Source organism: Lethenteron reissneri, chromosome 24 (assembly GCF_015708825.2).
Source record: "Lethenteron reissneri isolate LAM-NWPU_2019-01 chromosome 24, ASM1570882v1, whole genome shotgun sequence".
Lineage (NCBI taxonomy): Eukaryota > Metazoa > Chordata > Hyperoartia > Petromyzontiformes > Petromyzontidae > Lethenteron > Lethenteron reissneri.
Window position 1 is genome coordinate 18,325,209 of NC_083802.1, and position 23,083 is coordinate 18,348,291.

Genomic DNA, 23,083 nt, shown 5'->3' on the forward strand with positions numbered 1-23,083 from the left:
AAGCCTGCCTGGGGTTGGGTGTGGGGGTGGACCCCTTTGATGGCAGCTGCCCCTGTGTGGCACGAGGTGCACGTGGTAACGGCCTGCAGGTGCGTTGAGTCTGTCTGTCAGGGGGGGGGGGGGCGTTGCTCGTGGGGTTTTCCAGTGTGTGCATGAGTGTGTGTGCGTGTGTGTGTATGAGTGTGTGTGCGTGTGTGAGTGTATGTGTGTGTGCGTGTGTGCGTGCGTGTGTGCGTATGTGTGTGTGTGCGTGTGTGTGCGTGTGTGTGCGTGTGTGGGGGCGTGTTTGTGCGTGCAGTGAGCAGTAGCGTAGCGGTTAGCGCTTATCTGAACCGGTCCTGGGCCTCCCCAAGGTCGACTCAGCCTCAAATGGGTACCTGGTGCCGTGTGTAAACGTCGCCACTAGGGAGACAAAGGCGGCCGGGCGTGGCGCTAGCCACCCACCCCCTCGAATGGCGTTTCGGCCTTCATTGGTGCTCGCTAACAGCACTTGCCCCAACAGTCTGTTCAGGCTATACGGGGGGATCTTTGTCTTTGGGCGTGTATATGCATGCGTGCGTCAGCCAGCGAGCTGCTGCTGCTGCTGCAAACTCCAAAAGTGAAAATGTCTTATTCAGCAACGGGGCAGAGGGGGAGGTGATCAAGTAGAAAGTGCTGCACCGGGAATTCCCAAACTCTGGTCCACGCACCACCGGCAGTTTTGTTGTTGTTGTTGCTGCGTGTTTAGTTTGTTGTCCTTCCCCCTCGCCTGCGATAATCACGGTTGGCTGCCTACGTTGTGCGGAAGAAGTTCGAGTTACGTGCACATGCGTACACGTGTTTCGTGGAGGAGCTGTTGGCAGATCCCGCGTAAAACACCAGATTCCATACCGCGCCCCTTGGCTCAGCTCGTTAGGCTGTGGTGATGGTACATCACATGTGGTGATGGCACATCACCACAGCGGCCCGTTGACTAAAGTCTGCTCACGGCTGGCATTGGTAGCCGACGCCGTCCACTCGGTCTCATTGACGCACGTTGGCTCGCAAAAACACCTCGGAGGGCTGACAGTCATCCCTGGGTCCAAGAAAAGTTGGGATCTACGGCACTAGAGTTTCAGTTTTCAGTTTCATTTATTTGGTATAGCCCTGTGAGCCATTCGGCTCTTGAATCGGGTGCAACCGCAACAAACAAAAAACAAGAACATGAACAAGAAAACATCTTAAAGTGACTATGCGCAAACAGAAAAAGTCCAGGAAGAAACTGCAAAGTCTTACAGAAAAAAAACCCACCGTCCACCAACACTGTGGAAAAATCCCACGACGTACTGGCGGCCACCCGTACACCCACCTGCCCCACAGCCTTGCAGTTCAAACCCGGACGAACCAGTCAACCCACCAGCCCAGTGTTCTTCACTCGTTTTCACAGGGGTGGGCGGGGGGAGACACTTTCGCCGATAAGACATCATTAGTGTGTGAGGGCCGCCACACCATTTGAAACCATTGTGGTTTGACAGCAGTCTAATGATGATAGGGGGTCTTTTCACATTTATGTATTGTCAGGGGCCGCCCTAAAGGCCCCCAGGGGTCGCCAGTGGCCTGCGGGCCTTGCAATGAAGAACGCTGCACCAGCCACTTCTTCTTCTTGGTTCTTTCGGTAAAGTCACGTAGAAGGGAAATAATAAAATAATAAAAATAAAACATAATAAAATAATTCTCACGACGTTTCGGCCACAACGCAAGCAGCCGTCCTCAGGTGAAGAACAGGTCTGTCGGAAAGACCTGTTCTTGCTTGCGTTGTGGCCGAAACGTCGTGAGAATTATTTGATTATGTTTTATTTTTATTATTTTATTATTTTCCTTCTACGTGACTTTACCGAAAGAACCAAGAAGATGAATCCCTGCAGTCACTAAAGCTTTAAATCAAAATTCAGCCACTTCTTCTTATTGCGCACGGCATCATCATCATCATTATTATTCTTCACGACTTGTGGTTCGATCGCCGAGTCAATCCGGCCACTTGCACTTGCCAGTGACCCCAGCCTTGACCCCAACCTCACATCCGACGCTTCGACCCAGACCTTTGTCATGCCCCATTGTCGCGTCGTTCGCTTCCTCGCCCCTCCCACCCCCGGCGCTCCTTCCAGACCCCCCCCCCCCGCTTCATCCAATTGGTGCCGGCCCCGGCTAGCCAAACCTTCAGAGCACAGATTGAGACCCGAAAGAAACAGATAAATATGTATACGTTAAGCAACTAGGAACATACGCGTTTGTTTTTGCGGGATAATTAAGGCTGCGAGTCACGACGCTTGCGAGGGCGCGCGTGTGCGTGCCCACATTTCCATGCCTCTCGGAGGGTCGATAGCCATCGTCGTCCTCCCCGTCATCGTCGTCGTCGTCCTGCTCGTCGTCGTCGTGTGTGCCGAGCCGAGAGTGCTGGAGCCTTCGGTGAAAGCCTCGGCTCAGGAGAATGGTGGTGGGTGGGTGGGGGGGAGACTATTTTTTTGCTAAATGGAGCTCTTAAAATAGCTCGCACTGCAGTGAAAAGATGCATTATTTATGAAGGCCACGTTCGCTGCCTGGCATTGTGTGCGTGCGTGTGCGTGGACTCAACTTGCGCACGCAGGGGCGAGAGCTTTTCTGCGGGAAAATCGTCCTCCCAGGCAACCAGGGATGTGTGCCGTAATTGCGCAATTAATTCCCCCTAATTCCGCGAGAGGCTCTCCGTCTGCCCCTGTGAGCTTTATGATTGCTTGTAAATAAGCTCTCCCAATTGCTGCGTTTTTTTTCTTATTCCTGACCCCTTTAATACCAAAAAGCGGTCTCGCGGTCGGCGTGAGGAGCGAGCGAAACGTCCACCAAGAATCCCTCTCCCGTGACTCTCCGCACGAGACTTTTGTTCCCGAGGTGGCGTGCTGCATATATATGGTCAAATATACAAGTTTTTTTTCTTTCAAAACAACGTTTTCAGAAAAGTGTTTCGTTTTTTTTTGCTTTGCGTGACCAGAGTTTGCGTCGTGTCGCGTAGATTTCCCGGCAGGATTTGGAGCGGTGAGAAATTCATAAAAAAAAAGACATTTATTTATTTCTACCGTCATGCAAGATCTGCACAAAACTCCGCAATGCAAAGCCCGCGTCTCTTTTCTATAAATTTCCCCCTTCTTGCACCGGACCCTATTGAGCAATCAAGCCTGCATCATCATCATCACCACCATTATTATTATATAACACGCGTCGTCCGCCCGTTGTGTGCCTGACGAACGACCCCGGCTGATTGGTCACCTAATCAAGGCCTCGTCCACCACCGTAACCGGCGTCGCAGACTCCTTCCACTCTCGACCATCCGGCCAGATTTAACATTCCGCTCAGCGCCGATTCCTCCATCCGATCCCTGCTCGCTGCCGCCCACACTCCCCCCCCCCCCCCCCCCCCCCCCCCACAATCCACCTCCCCACCCTCACCGCTCTGAAAGCCGTCTGTCCCCGACGCTGTGCGGCGTTCGTTTCGCGTCGTGCAAACGGCACCGCCACGCGCCGGCTGGCCGTAAATAACTGACACGAGGCGCTGTGCTGGCACTGCTGGACTACCGTCAACCGTGGCTGCCATTCCACGTGGCTACGATTCGACTTTGCAACCATTCCGCTGGGCTACCACTCCACCATTCCACGGGGCTGAGTTCCACCCCGACGCAGAGGCGATGCTCGCCGCAGACGTGTGCACGTGCGCGGTGGCGCCGCGCCGCTCCCTGCGAGCGACTCTCCCGTGCAGGAGCGCACCGCAGGTCGCGCCCCGGCCGACCGGAGCGGTTGACGAACGTTCCGCTCGGTGTCGATGTGACCGTATCGGCGCGGATTCGGTGCCCGTGTCCGCAATGCGAGGGGGCGTCCCGTGGCGGCGGCGTCTTCTCCTCTGGCCAGCGATGACACGGAGCCCCCCCCCCCCCGCTGTACTAGCTAGGCGGCGGGAATTTTCGCTGGCGGTGTTTTGTGCAACAGCAACAACAACAAAAGAGTGTGAGAGAGAGTTCCGGTGGTGATAATGGTGGCTTAATGGGGATCAGCCAGGAATGGGAAAAGCGGGGTCAGAGCGTTGGCTTTTTTAAAATGCAGCAGCGCCGGGTTGTGATGGCGATTAATAAGGAATTACGGAGCTGAGCGTCATAATTCTGTTCTATTTTGGATAAAACTTCGCTTTCTAACCGGTTTCCTATTTTTTTTTTTCACGAAAGGTTTTTCTTTCTATCACATTTTCCATGGGCATGGTGAGCAAATAATGAATACATTTCGTAAGCCACGTTTGCCCTTTTGTCAGTTGCCTGGCCACGGCAGGTGCCATCACCTACTCCACGAATGGAAAGTCACAGAATCGGCCAAACGCGATTGTGTATGCAGCGCCACAAACGGTGCAACGCATTCCGAGTGGCCGATGGGTCGCTGTGTGAGTCTATGGGTGTCCATGCGAGTCTGCGGGACTCAATGTGAGTGTTTGGAGATCTGTGTGAGTCTCTGGCTCTTGGCAGTGCTGTCCATGGCAGACACTCGTCCCCTGAAGCCAGAAATGAGCTGGACATCCAACGTGGACACCGGTTTTGTGCCCGCTGCTCGATTCACATCAACACGGAAGAGAGAGAGAGAAAGCGGGACTTGCATCGCCTGTGCGCAAAGGATGGCTGTTTACTCTGTAATATTTATATAAATATACCGGAGATGTTAAGTGATAGGCATGAGGTCATATTGAAGTCGGGTTATGCATTATGTATAGAGTGAAGATGAACCGACTTTGTGCGGACCTGTGTGATGCAGCGGCGTTCAAATACGTTGGGGGAGTTGGCGGTGGGGCGGGGGGACAAAGAGAGAGAGAGAAGAATAAAGGGAAGGAAAAGAGGAACGAGGCGAAATTTTCAAGTGGCCTCTGAATGTGCAGATATAAACATCAGGAGAGATGTGCTGGGTTGCCGAGGGCTACGCGATTTCTCAAATCAGCCCAACAAGCCGGGCCGCGCTGGGCCGGGCCGGGCTCTGTTGACGTCAAACGTAAAAGATGTGTCCCACGGGAACGTTGAGTTCACAGTCAATCGCCGCACCGCTCACCACCGCTCACCCAATCGACTCCACAGCCCCGACCACCGCTCGCCCGCTCGACGCTCGGTTGGGGGTTGCCAGCACCAAGCCCGGCCATGGTCGTCTTCCACAGTGCACCAACACACACGGTACGGTCCTCGTTCAATGCTGGGTCAACCCGAGGACCGGTGCTGATATCACTCGCCACTGACGGTGGCCGTGGTCGAGACGTCTTTACCCAGGTGTCGGTGAACTCATCACGACACCACCATTCACACGCACGGACGACAAAGATCCCCCGTATTGCCTTAACAGACTGTTGGGGCAAGTGCTGTTAGTGAGCAGCTGTAAAGGGGCTAGCACCACCACACACGCGGGGATGGGTGGCGAACACTATGCCTGGCCGTGAGCACCTATAAGGCCGGCACGGCTAACACGTGTACAGACACACGTGTGTGTGTGCGGTTGGTGTGTTAACATCGTCACTGGGGAGACAAAGGCGGCCGGGCGTAGCGCTGGCCACCGACCCTCTCGTGTGCTATGCTGGCCTTCATAGGTGCTACTCGCTAACAGCACTTGTCCAAAACAATCTATTAAGGCTATACTGGAGGCCTTTGTCATTGTTTTTTTTGCATCACGCACTCCCGTCCCACTCCTAACCCTCAACACCTCCCGCGCCCCCTCCCCCGTGGGCTGGAGCTCGGCTGAGTCTGCCGCCGCCACCACCACTGCCGCCGTTCGCGGGGTTTTCTGGCTTGGCACCGCCCGTGCCGGGGGCTGCTGGGCTTAGCTACGGGGAATCTATTTAAAGATTTTTGTTTTACTATTTTCTTATTTTTGTTTTAGCAGGTAAGGCCCCACTGAGCTGTGTATAGCTGTTTTTCAGAACCGACCTGGCCATCGCTAATGATAGGTCAACGAAGTGGCTTATCGCGTAGAAATGTATAGCAGCCAAATGCCCGAAACGCACGTTGTGGATTCTAAATGTGGAGGGGGGAAAACCGGAGGACCCGGAGAAAAATCCACGCGACCATAGGGAGAGAGAGAGACACCGCAAACTCCAAATATACAGCAGCAGGCGTCAGGGTCGGGATCGAACCCACGACCTCCTGTATATCAGGCGAGGTAGTTAACATCTCGCCACCACGGCACCACGCGCTTGGGATCACGTGGCGCGCTGCCTCGCCAACCGGGAACACTCCGCACATGGGGAGAAGGGGGAAAGGGGAGCTGGGGGGGGTGTGAGGTTGGCACGAATGCTTTTCTCGAGTGCGCCAGGGGAAATCCCCCTCACCCCCACCGCCCTTGGGCTTACGGAGGAGCCCGAGTGAAGGAGACTTTCACCTTCACACGGGAAGGGGGCCTGCGCAGACTCGGTAGAGTGTGGGTATTTTTTTATGTTATCAGTAGCAGCAGCCATTGCTCTATCCACTGCTGCATTAAGGTGTCTCCTCGTCGTTGTGATCTATCGCGCAAGACTGAGTTACACGGGCATCTCAAGGTGCCATTGCATTTAGAGTTGATTTTTTTTATCCACGAAATTCGACACATGTATCCTGAGCTGAAGAATCCATATTAACGGACGGGGGGGAGTGGGGAAAGTAGTGCCGCAGCCCCATTACTGCGTGGATCATCGTTCACGTGAATGGATCTCGAAGGTAGTTAATGCGATATCCGCTTCCCTGCGCCCTTCTCGAGCACAAAGGGTTGCACTCCCCTGCCGAGAGGTGCTGATGGTTGCGTCTTCCCGTGACGACGCAGCGACGCCCACAGAAGAGTCGGGAAAGGAGAGGAACGGCGCGTGGATATTGCACGCGGTTCACCTCGACGGCTGTGTGAGTGAGTGAGTGTATATAGGGGAGCGGTGGTGCAGTGGTTAGCGCGCTGCGCTACGAACCTGGCGACTCGGGTTCGATTCCCGCTCACGGCCAGCAGCAGTGACGATTATCTGAACCGGTCCTAGGCCTTCCCTAGGTCGACTCAGCCTCAAATGAGTACCTGGTGCGGTGTGCAAACATCGCCACTGGGGAGACAAAGGCGGTCGGGCGTGGTTCTGGCAACCCATCCCCTCGTGTACCGTTCCGGCCTTCATAGGTGCTCGCTAACAGCACTTGCCCCTACAGTCTGTTAAGGCTACACGGGGGATCTTTGTATCTTTGTTGTGTGTGAGTGAGTGTGTGTGAGTGTGTCAGTGTGTGTATGTGAGTGAGTGTATGTGAGTGAGTGTGTGTGAGTGAGTGTGTGTGAGTGAGTGTGAGTGAGTGTGTGTGTGTGTATGTGAGTGAGTGTGTGTGTATGTGAGTGTGTGTGAGTGAGTGTGTGTGTATGTGAGTGTGTGTGAGTGAGTGTGTGTGTATGTGTGTGTATGTGAGTGTGTGTATGTGAGTGAGTGTGTGAGTGAGTGTGTGTGAGTGAGTGTGAGTGTGTGTGAGTGAGTGTGTGAGTGTGCAGGCGGTAGCAACTGCACAGGGCGGGCGGGTGGGGGGGGGTCTAAAGATCCGCACTGGAGTGAGATCGATGATATGGAAATTGAACGGAGAGCGCCCTCGTTCCATTCCTTGCACCAGGCGGCCATGCCAACGAAGCGCCGCCTCACCGTCCCCTGAGTCGTATTCGTGGTGTCCGCTTTACGATATGTTTACCTGCTTTAGAAGTTCAATGGACTTGGTGGAAAGCCGCACTTGTAAAAGAAGATTTTTTTTTACGGCATTACACTTTTTAAAAAGTTTGTAAAGTGTATAATTCTATTTTAATGGGGCTAGGCAATAACATTTACGAGGTATATATATATAACATTTATTTATACAAAAGTCATGAAGCTATGTAATGCATTTATACAAAAGTGATGAAGCCACCGTGCGTACGGTCGGAGTGGTCGGCCTTCAATGATTGTTGATTGTAGATTCTCCACGTGAGCTCTATCTCCCGGTCACGTCTCCCTGAGCTTAGCGGTGAAGATTGCACATTCCGACGGTGTTGGCGAGAAGTCCCATCGCACAACCGCTGTTGACTTCCGCACGAGGTGGTACCTATTTTATCCAATTTGCAGATATGATAGGCTGACTTGACCCCTCGCTCCACCCTGACGTGTGTGCGTGTCTCTTTGTCACATCTAGACACACTGTGAGTGTCTCTTAGCCACATCTAGACACGCTGTGGGTGTCTCTTAGTCACATCTAGCCACACTGTGGGTGTCTCTTAGTCACATCTAGACACGCTGTGGGTGTCTCTTAGTCACATCTAGACACACTGTGAGTGTCTCTTAGCCACATCTAGACACGCTGTGGGTGTCTCTTAGTCACATCTAGCCACACTGTGGGTGTCTGTTAGTCACATCTAGACACGCTGTGGGTGTCTCTTAGTCACATGTAGCCACACTGTGGGTGTCTGTTAGTCACATCTAGACACGCTGTGGGTGTCTCTTAGCCACATCTAGGCTTGCGTGCGAGTGTCCGACACCCCGAGCAGCTGTGCCCGCTGCCCCACGACCACCCAACGGGGAACGAAATCAAGACGGGACGCGCGCGTTGAGATGCTCAATACGGGACGCGCGTGCCATTCAATCACTGTAACGCGTGGCTGTTGCAGATGCCTGTAAAGAGGCACGCGATATGAAATTATGAAAAACAAAAATTGGGTTTACCCTCACCCCACCCCTTTGCCTTACTGGCCGTGTGTGTGGTGCATCGCAGTTTACCAATTCAATAATAATAATAACGACGCATTAGGGTCATTGAATAGCAATGCACCAAACAGCAGCGTCACACTTGCTGAGTGACGTTTGCCCTGGTTTGTTCTCACCTGTACATTGTTGTTGTTGTTGTGATTGTGTCTGTGGAGCGTGTGGGTGTGTGCAGCGGTTAGCGCGCTGCCCAACGAAGCCGGTGAGCCGAGTTGGACTCCCGGCCATAGCCAACACCAGTGACGATTATCAAATGAGTACCTGGTGCGATTATGCAAAATATCGCCACTTGGGAGACAAAGGCGGCCGGGCGCGGTGCTGCCCAACTGCTTCCCCCCCCCCCCCCCGTGTGCCGTGCCGGCCTTCATAGGTGCTCGCTAACAGCGTTTGACCGAGCAGTCTGGTACAGGCTATACGGGGGATCTTTGTATTAGTGTATTCGTTTGCATGTGAGTGCAGGTAGGTGTGTGCACGTGTCTTGGTACGAGTGTGCGCGCGTGTGTGCGCGTGTATTGCTTCAAGTGGAGTAACACAAGTTCGATTCCTACACCAGCACAGCACCCATTACCTATTAAATTCCGAACATTGCCTGAAACGCCCAAACACAAAGCCACCTATACATAATTTTTATTTTTTATTTTACCAGGCAAGTCCCACTGAGCTACGTAGCTCTTTTTCAGAAGCGACCTGGCCGCAAATGATAGCTCAACCAAGTGGCTCGTCACGTGGACATTTGCAACAGCAAAACGCTCCGAACGCACATCTCTAAATGTGGAGCGAAAACCCGAAAGTTCCCGGAGAAAAATCCATGCGGCCACGGAGAGCAGACGCCAAACTTCCAAATATACAGTCGTCGTCAGAGTCGGGATGGAACCCACGATCTCCTGCATACCCGGACCGGTAGTTAACATCCCGCAACCGTGGTGTCCACCTGACCCCCCCCCCTCCCCACCACCACCACAGTTTGAGATCCGGCAGCTGCGCGCACACCTGGCGCGGCAGGAGAGCCTGGCGGGCGCCGAGTCGGGGGAGGGCAAGTCGACACCCACTCACCTGGCCGACGCCGTCACCATGGCGCCCGGCTCCGAGGCGGACGACGAGGACGAGGATGAGGGCATCCTCGACATGCGGCGTCAGCGCTCGCTCCGCCGCAAAGGTGGGTGGGGGTGGTGGCGTGCGTGGGTGCGTGCATGTGTGTGAGTTGGTGGGTGCTTGGGTGCGTGCATGTGTGTGAGTTGGTGCATGTGTTGGTGCGTGCGGGCGCTCATTTGTGTGTGGGGGCGGTGGCACGGCCGTTCTGGTGAAGAATCCACGGCAGCTCAGACGGAGGAAGTTGACATCCTCCTGCCTGTAGTCGTCTCCAAGCGGGGAGGGGTCGCGAGCGGCTCATGGAAGCGGGGCAACGGAAGCTCGCAGGCCCCGTGGGACAGCGCCGGCGATGGCGGCTGGTGGCGTGAGGAGGAGGGGGGGCATGGGGGAGAGGTTGGGCCCAAGCGTGATCCGGGGGGGGGAAGGGAGCACCCGGACGTTCTTGCAAGCGAGCATCATTATCTTATCTTATAGTTTGCATTTACTTTATTTTGTTCGCCGGACGGAGCCCGCTCCCTTGCTCGCTCACGAGCCCCCCGTCACCTGCCCCGCTGAGTAAACCATGGCTACCTTGACGTACGCGCTCGTGTGCGGCCCTTTTGTAAAGTAAATCCTCCGCTGGATGAGGGCTTCCCCCAGCGCCGCGCGATGGTCACCGGGGGTGGGGTCATTCGCCGAATTCTCCCCCCGCGCCGATCGCTGCCGCCGGTCGGTGTCGGCGGCAGCGCTTGAGACGTTGCGGCGTAGTAGTACAAGTGCACTCGCCTCCGCTCCGCTGACCCCACGTAGTTCCCTAGCCGCCTGTTTTTTTTTTACTTTTACATTACTTTACGTGCTGTCCAGGCTCTGGTACCTGCTTAGCTTCCGAGACGTGATGGGCGACGCGGGGCAAGGGCGGTGGGGGGCGTCACGTCAGCGAGACCAGTCGCCGTTCGTCGTTCCAAAACCCGCTTCGTCGATGCCCTAAATTACGGCATAATTTCAACAAAAGACAAATGGGGGTGCGTGGGAGGTGGCGTTGGTAGTGGAGGGGGGGGGTGATGCTAAATTGCAAGTTGTAGTGGCCATCACATGCGCACGCAGGCATGGCACGCGCACGCGCGCGTGATCATTCCGGCTTCGTATCGGTGTCCAAAGCGATTGGCGAAGTCGCGCTCCGCCTGGAGCAGGACGAGGACGACGACGAGGAGGACGAGGAGGACGACAAACGGTGGCGGCGCGCCCCGTTGCCCGGGCAACGCATTTCGACTGCCTCGCTGTGTGACCACCCAGTATTCTCATTACAAAAAAAGATGCATTCCACGCCGCGAGAGTGCCGAAATTAGAAACTTGCTCGGAGGCGTCTCTCAACATTGCAAAACGATGAGTACAATTTAAATCAAATAATAATAATAATTGCCCGGGTTTTTTTGGCACCTTTTTTTAATTACTTCACCCTTATCTCGAATCGGCGAGCGGGGGGGGCGGGGCGGGCGTGAGGCTGCGGGGGGGGGGCTCCAGCACTCTCTATCTCTCTCTGCGCTCGCCACCAACTGCCGCCCAAATTTCACTCGCGAACAGAAAGGTGCTCTCCGGCAATGATGGAAGCGCCTGTTTACCGCCAGTCCCCATCCCGTCACGTGACTTGCGCTCTCTCCTCCGTTTGAATCCGCTCAGGAGTGTCGACGGTGGACGACATGAATAACTACGTGAACCAGTACTACACTCACCACGACGACGGAGGTACGTGGTGTCGCTCGGTCTCGTGCGCCCGCCCAGACGGCTCCCCGACACATTCCATTGTTTCCACTGGCACATCCGAGCCGAGCCGATGCAGCGCGGAGCCCTCACGGTGTAGACACTGTTTTTATTTTCCTCCAGCTATCTTCCTTGCCGAGCTGGAGCGCGATACGCCCGCTGCCTTACAAGTCGTCTGTGTCCGGCTAGGGGCAGAGCAGGCCCAGGCGCGTTGTTCATCACCGTGGGCGCCACATGGCCTGATGAACTGGAGGTCGTGGGTTCGTTCCCGGCCCTGATGCCTGCTGTGCATTTAGAGTTTGCATGTCTTTCTTCGCGTGGTCACGTGGATTTTTCTCCGGGTCCTCTGATGTTTCCCTCCACATTTAGAATCAATGTGCATATCGGGTACGTGCGGCTGCGATAGATTCCCACGTGATGATAAGCCCACTTCGTTGAGCTATCGTTTGTGATAGCCCGGTCGCTTCTGAAAATGAGCTATTTCGCTCAGTGGACCTTACCTGGTAAAGTAAAAATGAAAATAGTAAAAATAAATAGTAACATAACGTCCACGTGTCACTTGTGTGAGATGCAGACGTCAAACGCTCGTTGTAGCAGGCTGGCACGGCTCGGCATGACCCCGGCACGGTTCAGTTGTGCGGTAGAACACAGGCGTTTGTTGTTCAGCGATCGTCGCGCCTGCTGGTCCTCTTTGAGTTTTGGAGAGAATCCAGTCCACACTTTCCACCAACAAATGTTCGAGTCTTTCTGTCACCTCCACTACTTTCAATCGCATTTTGGCAGAGTCCACACGCATACCCACGCACCAGCCTTGCTAATGATCTTTTCCCTGCGCGTGTGCGTGTGCTCCCGTGCACTTGGCACCAAGTCTTGTCAAATAAAGCTCCTTGGAAAACCAATAAAACTTATGACACCATAAACTATGACGAATTGCTGTCACAAATAGGATCATTGCCGTATTTGTTGGAATTTGAAGTTTACGAACAGTTTAAAAATCACTCGCGAGGGTTTCCCACCCCCACCACCACCCCCATGGCATCAGGAGTGAAATAAAACGCTCGCCAGATTTATTCGGGGAAATTAAAAAGCTCAAACGAGATTTCAACACCATTAAGAACAATTCCCGCGGTCTTTGGAATCCGCACTCCACTCGCAAAAAAAAACCCGCACGACTGCCACCTCCCTCCCTCTGCTCCCTCTGTCTCCACCTTGCGCCAGCACGAACCATCGCAAATAAAGACAAAGATCCCCCATATAGCTTTAACAGACTATTGGAGCAAGTGCTGTTAGCGAGCACCTATGAGCGGGTGGGTGGCCAGCACCACGCCTGACCGCCTTTGTATCCCCAGTAGCAATGTATACACACCACAGCCAGGTACTAATTTGAGGCTGAGTCGACCTCGGGAAGGCCCGGTTCAGATAAGTCCTTACTGGCATTGGCCGTGAGCGAGAATCGAACTCGGGTGGCCGGGGTTCGTAGCCGTTGCACAACCGCACGAAAGCACGTGTACGCACACCCCACCTCCATTACCCGTGTATGCTAATAGCGTGCCTTGCAGCGACAGCTGGGGCGAGGGGGCTGCGAGCCCCCCCCCCCCCGTACCCCGCTAGGCGGCAGTGGTTGGGGGGGCGCGCTTGCCCTCGCTTCAATCCCGCCGCCAACTTCACCGCAGCGTAAATCTTGTCTCCGGCACATGCCCGGCGGCAATATTCCTGCGAGATGGCTGAAACAAATTTAATAATGTCTTAAGCCCCACAGCCCGACTGGGGCAATGCCCAGGCGTGAGATTACGCGGCCGTGGAATAAGTCAGCCGTTTCGCTCCCCTCCACCTCCTCCTCCTCCTGGTTTTTTTCACCGGCAACGTTGGCCGTTATTACTTACAGCGAGCGCAGGTGCCGTAAAATCACATTGCTCTTTGTTAAACTGTTGCGAACCGTAAAAAATATATATATACTGTGTTGTTTATTTTATTTTACAACAAAGGTGTGCGCAATCGACTGCAGTGAAATTGGACGAGGAGCAGGTGTTTTGGCCGACAGCGGTGGAGCACGTGGTCCGGTTATCGGGATTAATGATGGATGTCATTATTGCCATGCTTTCAGATTTCACCTCTCGACGTCCGTACATAAAATCCCCTCGACAGGTACACGAGTGGGTATGCGTGGGGAGTGGTGGAGTGGCGGTTGGCGCGCTGCACTCAAAGAGCCCAACCACCTGAGTTCGATTCCAAGCCACGGGTAATGCCAGGGGCAAGAGGAATATTAACCTGCCCTGCGTCTCCCCTGGAACAGCCCAGCCTTAACCGAGTACCTGCTTGCAGTGGTGGCCGGCCATTGGTGCTCGCCGTACCACAGCATTAAATGCCGTGCTGGCGTCAATAGGTGCTCGCTAACAACGTTTGCCCCCAGACAGTCTACAGGACTCGGTGGAGAGTATTTCACCGAGTGATTATTTCCCGCACCTCCGATTAGGACGGTTGGCTCCGTACTGTGCGGAAGGAGTTCAACATACGTACGTAGATATAATGATTCGCACACTTCCATTATGAGCCACCGTTGAATCGTATTCATCCTCTGGGCTATGCGTATCGGTGAAACGCGCGATCTGTGTCTTTACCGAACCTCTCCAATGTTAAGACAAGCAGCCTCCTGCAAGCACGCAGGCAGGCAATGGCATCGACTCCCTCTCAAGCGGGGATAGTTTGGCTGTTACACGACGAACGTTACTCGTGGCGCCAGGGCAGGTGGGAGAACCTCCATTGTTCGTGGGGGACCAGAGGTCATTTGAAGGGATCTCAGAGGTAGCTCTGTGATACCCGATTCCACGGGCCATTCTCTGCGAAAAAAATAGCTTCACAGCTCATCGGATTTCTCCAGGAATAAATAAAGATTCCGGTTCTCAAGGGTCTCTCTGCTCTGCGAAAAGATTACTCGTCTCTTGACGCGCGGCTGACCGCGCAAACAACATACACGACCGCGTATGTGTGTGTGTGTATATACAGGGTGCTTCAAAAAAATGTTACCTATTACATGGCAAAAGAATGGATAATAATATAGTGTAACATGATAACAAATGCATGTTAATAGCTTCAAAAAGTCAAGGCGTGCCTGGAATCTTCTCCAGGGGGTCTCCAGAGCCCGACGGCAGCACATTTCTCGTGGTGTTGTTGCAAATTCTCGGAAGTGTTCACATTTTTTTTAAGCACCCTGTATATTGCACGTCCTCTGAGTCAAGGGTCATTTTTTGTTTCTAACAATTTGGGGTGAGAAAGTTGATTCAGCCTGTGCTTTCACACGACTGCCAACATAGCCTCTGGCATCGCTGCTGAGTGTGTTGGCAGTGGAACCCACATGGCACAATGAGCATAGGTTTGCGTAAAATTATTTTATATGTATGTTGAACTTCTTTCGTACCGCACATAGCCATCCGTACTAACCCAGAGGTGCGAAAATATACTTATGAAACATATATTTGAAAGTAAAAATTCTAACCGGGTGCTGGCGTGGGGAACGTCCGTGCTGCACGTTGTTCTGTCCAGAAGGAGGTCACCGGGACATCCAGCAGGGAGTGTCGGGGCCCTCGGCGGCCACCATCGACATCGACGTCCACCAGCCCATGGGGCCGCGCACCACCACCTCGAGCTACGTGCAGGTGGACGTGCTGCACTACGGCTTCGACGGCCAGGACTCGGCGGCCGAGGGCGCCGACCAGGGCCAGCCGCCGGGCCACGGGCAGCAGGGCCGCTCGCAGATGCCCAACAACAGCGGTGGCCAGGGCCAGGGCCAGTTCCAGTCGCAGTTCATGGGCCACGTGCCGACGGAGCAGATGGGCGGCCAGAACATGGGCCAGCTGCCCTTCCAGATCACCGGGCAGATCCCCAGCCGCATGTCGGACCCGAGCGCCGGGTCGAGGATGGGCGACCCCATGGTGGACAGGATGGGCGACCGCATGGGCGAGGACGACCCGAGCCAGATGGCCTTCCACATCACGGGCCAGGTGCACAACCGCATCACGGAGCCGTACCTGAGCCAGGATCAGACGCACGCCTCCTACCCGATAATGGGCCAGTTCCCCAACAGGATTTCCGAGCAGATGCCGGAGCAGGACGTGGGCCACGGCCTGCGGCAGGCGCCGTACCAGATAACGGGCCAGGCCCCGAACAGGCTTTCGGATCCACTGCTGGACCAAGACTCGAGGCAGGCTCCGGGTCAGCCCCAGTACCAGATCATGGGCCAGATCCCGAACCGCATGGGTGGCGCCGACATTCTGGGCCAGAGCTCGTGCAGCGCTTCGCCGCCGTCCGCCCAGCACGAGAAGCTGAACGCGGGCCGGTCGGTGCCCATCTCCACGGGCAACGGCTCGTCGGGCCCGCAGGGCGGCGGCGGCGGCAAGGAGGCCGAGGCGACGGCCGGCTCGTCGGGCACGGCCACCACGACGTACCGCGAGACCTACAAGGTGATCTCGCTGGAGCACCGCAACCTGATCTTCAGCTCGGAGGACACGGCATCCGTGACGGCAGAGCCCAACCCGCACGCCCACCAGCACGCGGGCCACCAGCACGCGGGCCACCAGCACTCCGGGCACCAGCACGCGGCGTCGCAGGGGGCGTCGCGCGGCACGCCGGCGGGCGGCTCGCCGCTGCACGGGGAGCGGGCGTACCGCGGGTCGCGCGCCTCCTCCGTGTACCGCTCGGAGCGCTTCGGCGGCTCGGGCAGCGTGCTCGACTCGGCGTCGGAGATCGGCTCGGACGCCCCGTCGGCGGCGGCGGCGCTGCTCAGCTCGGCGCTGGAGGGGAGGCCCATCCTGGAGCAGGAGGTGTGCATCGTGAAGATGCGGACGTACCAGGCGCCGCTGCCGCTGCCCGGCGAGAACCCGGCCATCAGCCTGGCCAGCCTCTACAAGGCCATGGAGGAGAGCGGGGACTTCTCGAGCCTCAACCACTCGTAACCCCCCGCCCCGCGACCGCTGGCAGCTACGTTAAAACAAGCGCAAACGCGTGCCCCCGACGGTACGACCCGAAAATCCGGAGCATCAGGGAACTATTTTTCGGCGGAGACGCGAGCTCCACGCTTTGCCGCCCCCCCCCCCCCCGCGCGCGCGTGGTTTTTGATCGCTCGCCGCGGTGACTCGGTGGGGGGGGGGGCGAGGTGGGGGGAGGCCGGCGCCGTTGCCCCCCCTCCTCCACCACGGCGTGCGCGCCGCTACCAGCGCCACGGCACGAGCGGTGCCCTCGCGTTTCCACGGCAACCCTTGCATTGAGTGCTCTATTTTTGGACTCGACAGTGACACTACTCTGCACTTCTGCCTTGTTACACGAAATGCAAGGAGATTACTGGTGTCTCTTGATCAAAGCGACAATCAAGTTCCAAAATATTTTTTCACAACTTTTACAACTACTAATTAATCGCTGGTGAAGAAGCTTGACGACGCGAGGTTAGGAAGAGTTTGACGACATTAATGAAGCCAGCCCTACTCCAAAAGCGATTTGAAAATGTACCGTTGATTTAATTTGTTTACTTTGAATTAGCGAAGCTGCTAATGGGGTTATGAGGCCAACGAGGATTGTACGATTCTAAAAGGTAAACGCAGCCAGCCACGTAAATATCCCCCCCCCCAACTCCACTCCCCCCTTCCCCCTCATCTCATCCCATCCGACCCAAACCCCCGTCCCTCCCTGGAGCTGTCCACCCCTGCAGCTCGCTCCACGCCCAACAAGGGGTGGGTGTCGAACGGTCGATAGCGAGACATCACAAGAAGGCAGCTTCACCTGTGTAACGACAGGTTTAATCAGACACCAGGAGCTATCTCTCTCTCTCTCCTCTTTGGCTTTTTAAAGAGGACATTTTGTGACCGCTTTTTACCATGCAATGCACACAAACGCCGGTTTATATCGCAAAAAGCAAGTTTCGTTTTCAAATCTCCGAGTTTGGAGCAAGAGTTTTTTCTCACTAATAAAAACACGGACGAGCTTTATATATATATATCTCAAAAAAGTCAAATGACACACACACACACGACACACACACACACGCACGCGACTTGGCGCTGTTTCCATGTAACAGTCGCATGTATACGAAAGAGCTGCAAAGCCATTCAGGCGAGGGATCTTGGACGTGCGGCTATTTTGTCGGTCTCTCCGAGCCAAACTCGGTTCGCTGCCAGGACAGTGACGGGGCACACGCGCGCGTGGTCCAGGAGAAGGGGGCCCCCCCTCCGCCTCCCCACCACCCACCAACGCTCCGACACCCAACTCATCAGCCGGTCCCACCGACCACGCGGTTGGACCGGGTGATGGAGAGGGTTGCCGAGGGCCGGGACGGATGGCGAGGTGGGGGCTTCATCGCTCGACGTTGCTGCGGCACGCGAAGTAGGCATCGGACGTGAAGCCATTGCCATCGTCACAAGGTTGCGTTTTTAGTCCCGCTCTCTTGCAAAAGCTCCTCCTCTGCATCCCCCGTCTCCACCCTCGCCCCCCGTTGGATTCCCAACAAAGTCGCGGCTGCTGAGGAAGTTCAATTGTTGCGTCTGTAGCCACGGTGGGATCACGTTGTGGGGGAGGGGGGCAGCATGGCCTTGCATTTTCGTTTCATTTGTGTTTCTTAGCCAAACGGCCAAACTGCACCTAACATGCGTGTCTTGCCCCCCCCCCCAACCCCCTGTGACCTCCTAACGATGGTATCGTTTTTTGGTTTGCCCAGGAGAGTCTCGCCGAGACTCAAGACTCGATTTTCCATGAGACTTGCTTTCGGATGTTTGGCCAATTATTCTTTCTCTGAATAATTATATATTTTTGGGAAGTGAGAGGGAACCGGATTGCCCCGGAGGAAACCCACCACACGGATGAGGGCATGACACTCAAGCTCCACACAGATGGGTCAGAAACCTGCTTGCTGTACTGCCTCTTAGAGGCACCACCATTATAGCTCTGCACACAGGTGTATCGTGCAGTCTCCAATTCCGTTCCGCTTTTATATCAAGGATCGCGACTCATTAGTTTGTGTCTGTTTCACCTCATTTATTTCCGTTGTCTCCTCTTCCCACACACGGCACGACCCCACCAGCCCCAACGCCATCCAAAGCAGTCCTCTCCTCTTTCACCCCCCCCCCTCCCCCAACCAACATCTTCATCTTCTGTAAATATTCGTCGGTCCTTCTGTGCGGAAGAGACGGACAGCCGTGCGCGCGTGCGGGCGGGCGGGCGTGCGGGCGGGCGGAAGCAGGTGACGTATCCCGGGTGTCACGGGACGGCGTCTCCGTCTGCCCGTCGCGGTTGTCGTCGTGAAACAGGGTTAGCCGGGACATGTCCCCCGGCACGGTGCCGCCCGCCGCACCACCAGCTGCATAGCAGGAGGGCGCGATCGCAAAGGTGCATGTGATGATGATGATGACGACGCCGAAGGGCATGCCATCCCATTGAGCAGAGCCTCACCCTGGCCATCCCCACCCACCCCGGCTGGTTTAAAATGCTTACATTGTCTGCGCTTTACTTTAACGAACTCTTTAAGTAACGAGTAAGAGCTTGTTTCTTTCCAAACGACGAATCCCGTCCCCCTCCACACACAGTTGCACTTGCTTTAACTTACTTAGCTTATATGGAATTTAATTTTTTCTAAGCATTGTACCATTATCGGAGTATAAGAGTATAAGTGTTAAACGACAGCACAGTAAATATACGTAATAAAAAAAACATTACTATAATTTGAAAAAAAGATTCAAATATATATTTAAAAAAATAAACAAAAATATATTATTATAATTTTTTTATTTACGAGATGGGTAACGTGTGACATTCTGAAATGGGGCCCCGGGCCCCTGGAGGGTGCACGGTGGTTTACATTACGACTTTAACTTTTAAAACTTGCGCAAATCGTTCGGCCCGATTGCTCGCTCGCCCAATTGCTCGCTCGCCCGATCAGCTCGCTCGCTCGCCCGATCACTCGCTCAGTTGCTCGCTTGATCGATCGCTCCCCCGATTCGCTCGCTCGCCCGATCGCGACGGTGAACGCGACGCGCCGGGCGCAATTGGCACGGGGAGGTGAGTTGGCGTGCAACGTACGCCTGTTGGCTTTCAGACGCTCGCGTTTAAAAAATAAATTCACACTTAAATGGAAGACGGCCAGAGAGAACGATGAAAATGACTGGAAAAGAGGAGGCGGGGGAGGGGTTGGGGGTGGGGGGGGTTGCCCTCCGGCCCGGTTCCTGTGGGAGGTCACGGTGGTCAGAATTGTGGCCGGCACGGGAGGTGGCACAAGCGAGACAACTCCGGCTGCCGCAGACGAACACGTTTTATCGGACGTTTCAAGCCAACACTATCGTTCTTTTTAGTTTGTTTCTAAAGCACTAACTCTTACACTCTCATGTACAGTATTTTGAATTAGAGAAGACATTATTATACCCTGATCACGAGCAAGACATTGTATAAATTTTGTGCACCTAAAATTAAGCCATCTCCCTCCTATGCGTTTGACATTGTACCAAGGTATTATGGCATATGTTAACATTTGTGTATGACATTAAAAGTAGGTGTATCCAATTTTTAGGTATGTTGTCTTTAGCATTTAGACATGTCTCTTAAACTGAACGATATTTTCTGAATAATTTATTTGATGTACCATGAAGGAATGAAAGTATTTAAAAAAAATAAAAATTATAAAAAACCAAAAAACTACAAAAAACGAACTAAAGGAAAAAAAAGAGATAAAGTTACCATATAGTTTCCTACTATACATTCCTTACACTATTGTATTATTTATATAAAAAAATTAATAAATCATTATTATACAATAGGTTACAGTTGTGCCAAAAACATTTCTGCACATCACCCCATATGCCAATATTTTCAAGCTCTTGTGTGAACCATGCATGAGTCATCTTGTTAAACCACCTTTTCTAAATAAATCGGTTCAGAAAAAGGCCTCTTGCATACTCGCACAAACGTGTCTTTATGTTTAAATCATTGCTCTCGCCAGCCTCGCGATGCAGACTGCATACACCATGAGTCCCCCATCCACGTCTTGGTGAAAATGATAATTTTTCCTCATCCTGATGCCTCCCTCCATCGTCACCGGCGACGAGGGCTTATTGTCCATTTCGTCGATCTGGCCCCTTGTACGTTAACAAGATCGTGACACTTGTAATAATCTGGACTCAAATTAATCACGTCCATTTCGCCTAGATGACGATATTAGTTGTGTTTAAAGTAACATAAAAAAAATCGTAACGGGTGGAGCTACCGTGACAGGGCTACAGTCTCCCACGCATCTTCATTGGAATTAAGGACAAGCCAGAATCAGATTCTTGATTTAGACTGGAGGAATCCGATAAGCTACGAAGCTTTTTCACAGAAGCCACAGGGAGTGTGCGATTGTGGTCATGCAACCTAAACTGTGGTCCCCACAGTAAACCACTAGTCTGTGCTCCTTCAGCGGAGGAACAGGAAAACGACAAAATATCTTCTGAAGCCCCCTCGTCTAGCAGACATCGACATCTAGCTCATGCACAAGAATATGACTCAATTATTTTTTATATCCCAGTACACATGCAACATTGGGTCAATGTTGTTGGCATGTGCTTGGAGTAGCTGGACGACGAATGTTCCAGCAATGTTCTATCTTTACAGGGGATAGCATCGTTATATATATTCAGTGCATTTTTTTCCCGTGCGAATTGTAATCAAGTGCAAGACTGTTGGAACCACGTCAAGGTTGGGTTGATGCCATCGGTGGGGAACCTTTTTCTTACCGAGGGCCGAATAGGACTTAAAAAAAAACTTTTGCTTGCGAACCAAACCTTGCCACACTCATTTCCTTCATTTTCCTGCACCTCCGATTAGCACAGTTGGGTACGTACGGTGCAAAAGAAGTTCAACATACAGTATATGCACTTGTCACCGTGCGATGACGAGAACACAAGGGAGAGCATTTGTGTATAAAATATATAATACACTTTAACACAAATAATTATTCTGAATAAACAAAAATGTAAAGGGACAATAAAAAAATGAAAAGTACAAAACGTGTTCCGAGTTTTTAAATTTGCTAATATAAATAAATTATCACATTCTATTAAAGTAGATGGTGAAAATGCAGTGAAATTTGGCAACTGTCAAAAATTCTCGATCTGAAGCTTTCGTGACTGCAAGGATTCATACTCTTGGGTTTTTTGTCAAAAATTCACCAAAAAGAACAAACCAATTACCTGCGTCTCGACAAATAATGATTCACTGTTTACTTTTCATACTACTTAGCAATGTATTAGACATTTATTAACTTCAATATTTCCTGAATTAATTCCAATCAAGCATTTAACAATCTGGCAATTCGGCACCTGGCCTGCAAACGGGCATTCGTCTGGCAGTAGGGGGTGATGATTGCTATGCATAATCCCAATTGAGTAATTTGCGGTGCAATTTTACGCATTTTCCAAATCTGGATGATGGAAAGTTTCGTATCGACTATCAATTCATCTCGAAACCTGGGCTATTGTGAAATACCGCTCGTGCATCTTGCAACCAATCTTACTCGCCCGCTACCGCGCTGTCAAGAGAGCCGTTTTAAAAAGTTCCGGAAAAAAATAATTTACATAATTGGTCCTTGGGCGACGGGACGTCGACCAAGCGAGTGAGCGTATGGCTTGCGTCGTGTAAATTTACTTAAACAAATGTAATTGATATGCTGCACGTGCTTGTGTGTGTATATATATGCAGTATTATGCATTTGCATTTCAAAGAGAAGACATACTACTTGTTTGAAAGAGCCCTCCTCAGCCCAGGCTTCCCATCCTGCACCACAAGGCTGAAAGAGAATGGCTGCCAAGTCTGTTTATTTGCTGTTCAAAGCTGCACCTCTGCTTTCTGTCAACAAAGGAACGAGGCCTCCATTGGGAACTGAATTCAAGCCAAGTGCTGTTATTATTTAATGGGTGTCCTTCAAACATCTACTCCAGGGTGGTGGAAATAAGACCGGACACCATGGCCTTTGGTGCAAAGTACATAATATATAGTGCTTAGACCCAGTAAAACTACTCCCCCCGCCCCCCCCCCCCGAGAAGTTTAAGTGAGTAAATTATACAAATCACACGTTTCAATGAATGTGAACAAATAATAATGACGTTTGAGAGTCGATCCCCCGTGTATGCGTGGTGGGTGTTCTCTGGGATACGCCAGTGTCCTCTCACAACATTGGAAGCCAAAAAACACTCATGAATCAAAAATTGTCCAAACATCCCAATGTAGGGGGCAGCCTCCTGCAAATAAAGTCTCGAGGTTGTCTCGGTGAGCATGCGAGCACGGGGAGGGGGGCAGACAATAACGTCATATTTTCGAGCAAGGAGGAATTGCAAATGTAATGGCGTCACATTTGCAGGTACGACACTCGCGTTTGCTTCGCAAACACTGCAGCTGCTTCCAGGTAGCAGCCCGGTTTTTTTTTCCCAGCGACATGAAAAAGCGCCATACGAAGGTGGCTGAGCACTCCCCCCCCCCCAAAACCCTCCTTTTCATAATCAAGTTATTGACTGTCGTTCTCCCCCCCGGCTCC

The 23,083-nt window shown here is 53.1% G+C and overlaps 1 protein-coding gene across 4 annotated transcripts in view; it reads left to right on the forward strand.

Annotated features, from left to right (window-relative positions):
* TMEM266 (transmembrane protein 266) overlaps positions 1–22,643 on the forward strand; it is a 249,996-nt gene extending 227,353 nt beyond the window's left edge. For 3 of the 4 annotated variants that reach the window (XM_061558546.1, XM_061558550.1, XM_061558548.1), the window contains 3 exons: positions 9,682–9,874; positions 11,464–11,529; positions 15,085–22,643. In XM_061558546.1, coding sequence (XP_061414530.1) covers positions 9,682–9,874; positions 11,464–11,529; positions 15,085–16,493 — 1,668 coding nt within the window. In that variant the 3' untranslated portion in view covers positions 16,494–22,643. The remainder of the gene's footprint in view (positions 1–9,681; positions 9,875–11,463; positions 11,530–15,084) is intronic. The other variant, XM_061558549.1, reaches the window with a different exon arrangement.
* The last annotated feature ends 440 nt before the right edge of the window (positions 22,644–23,083 follow it).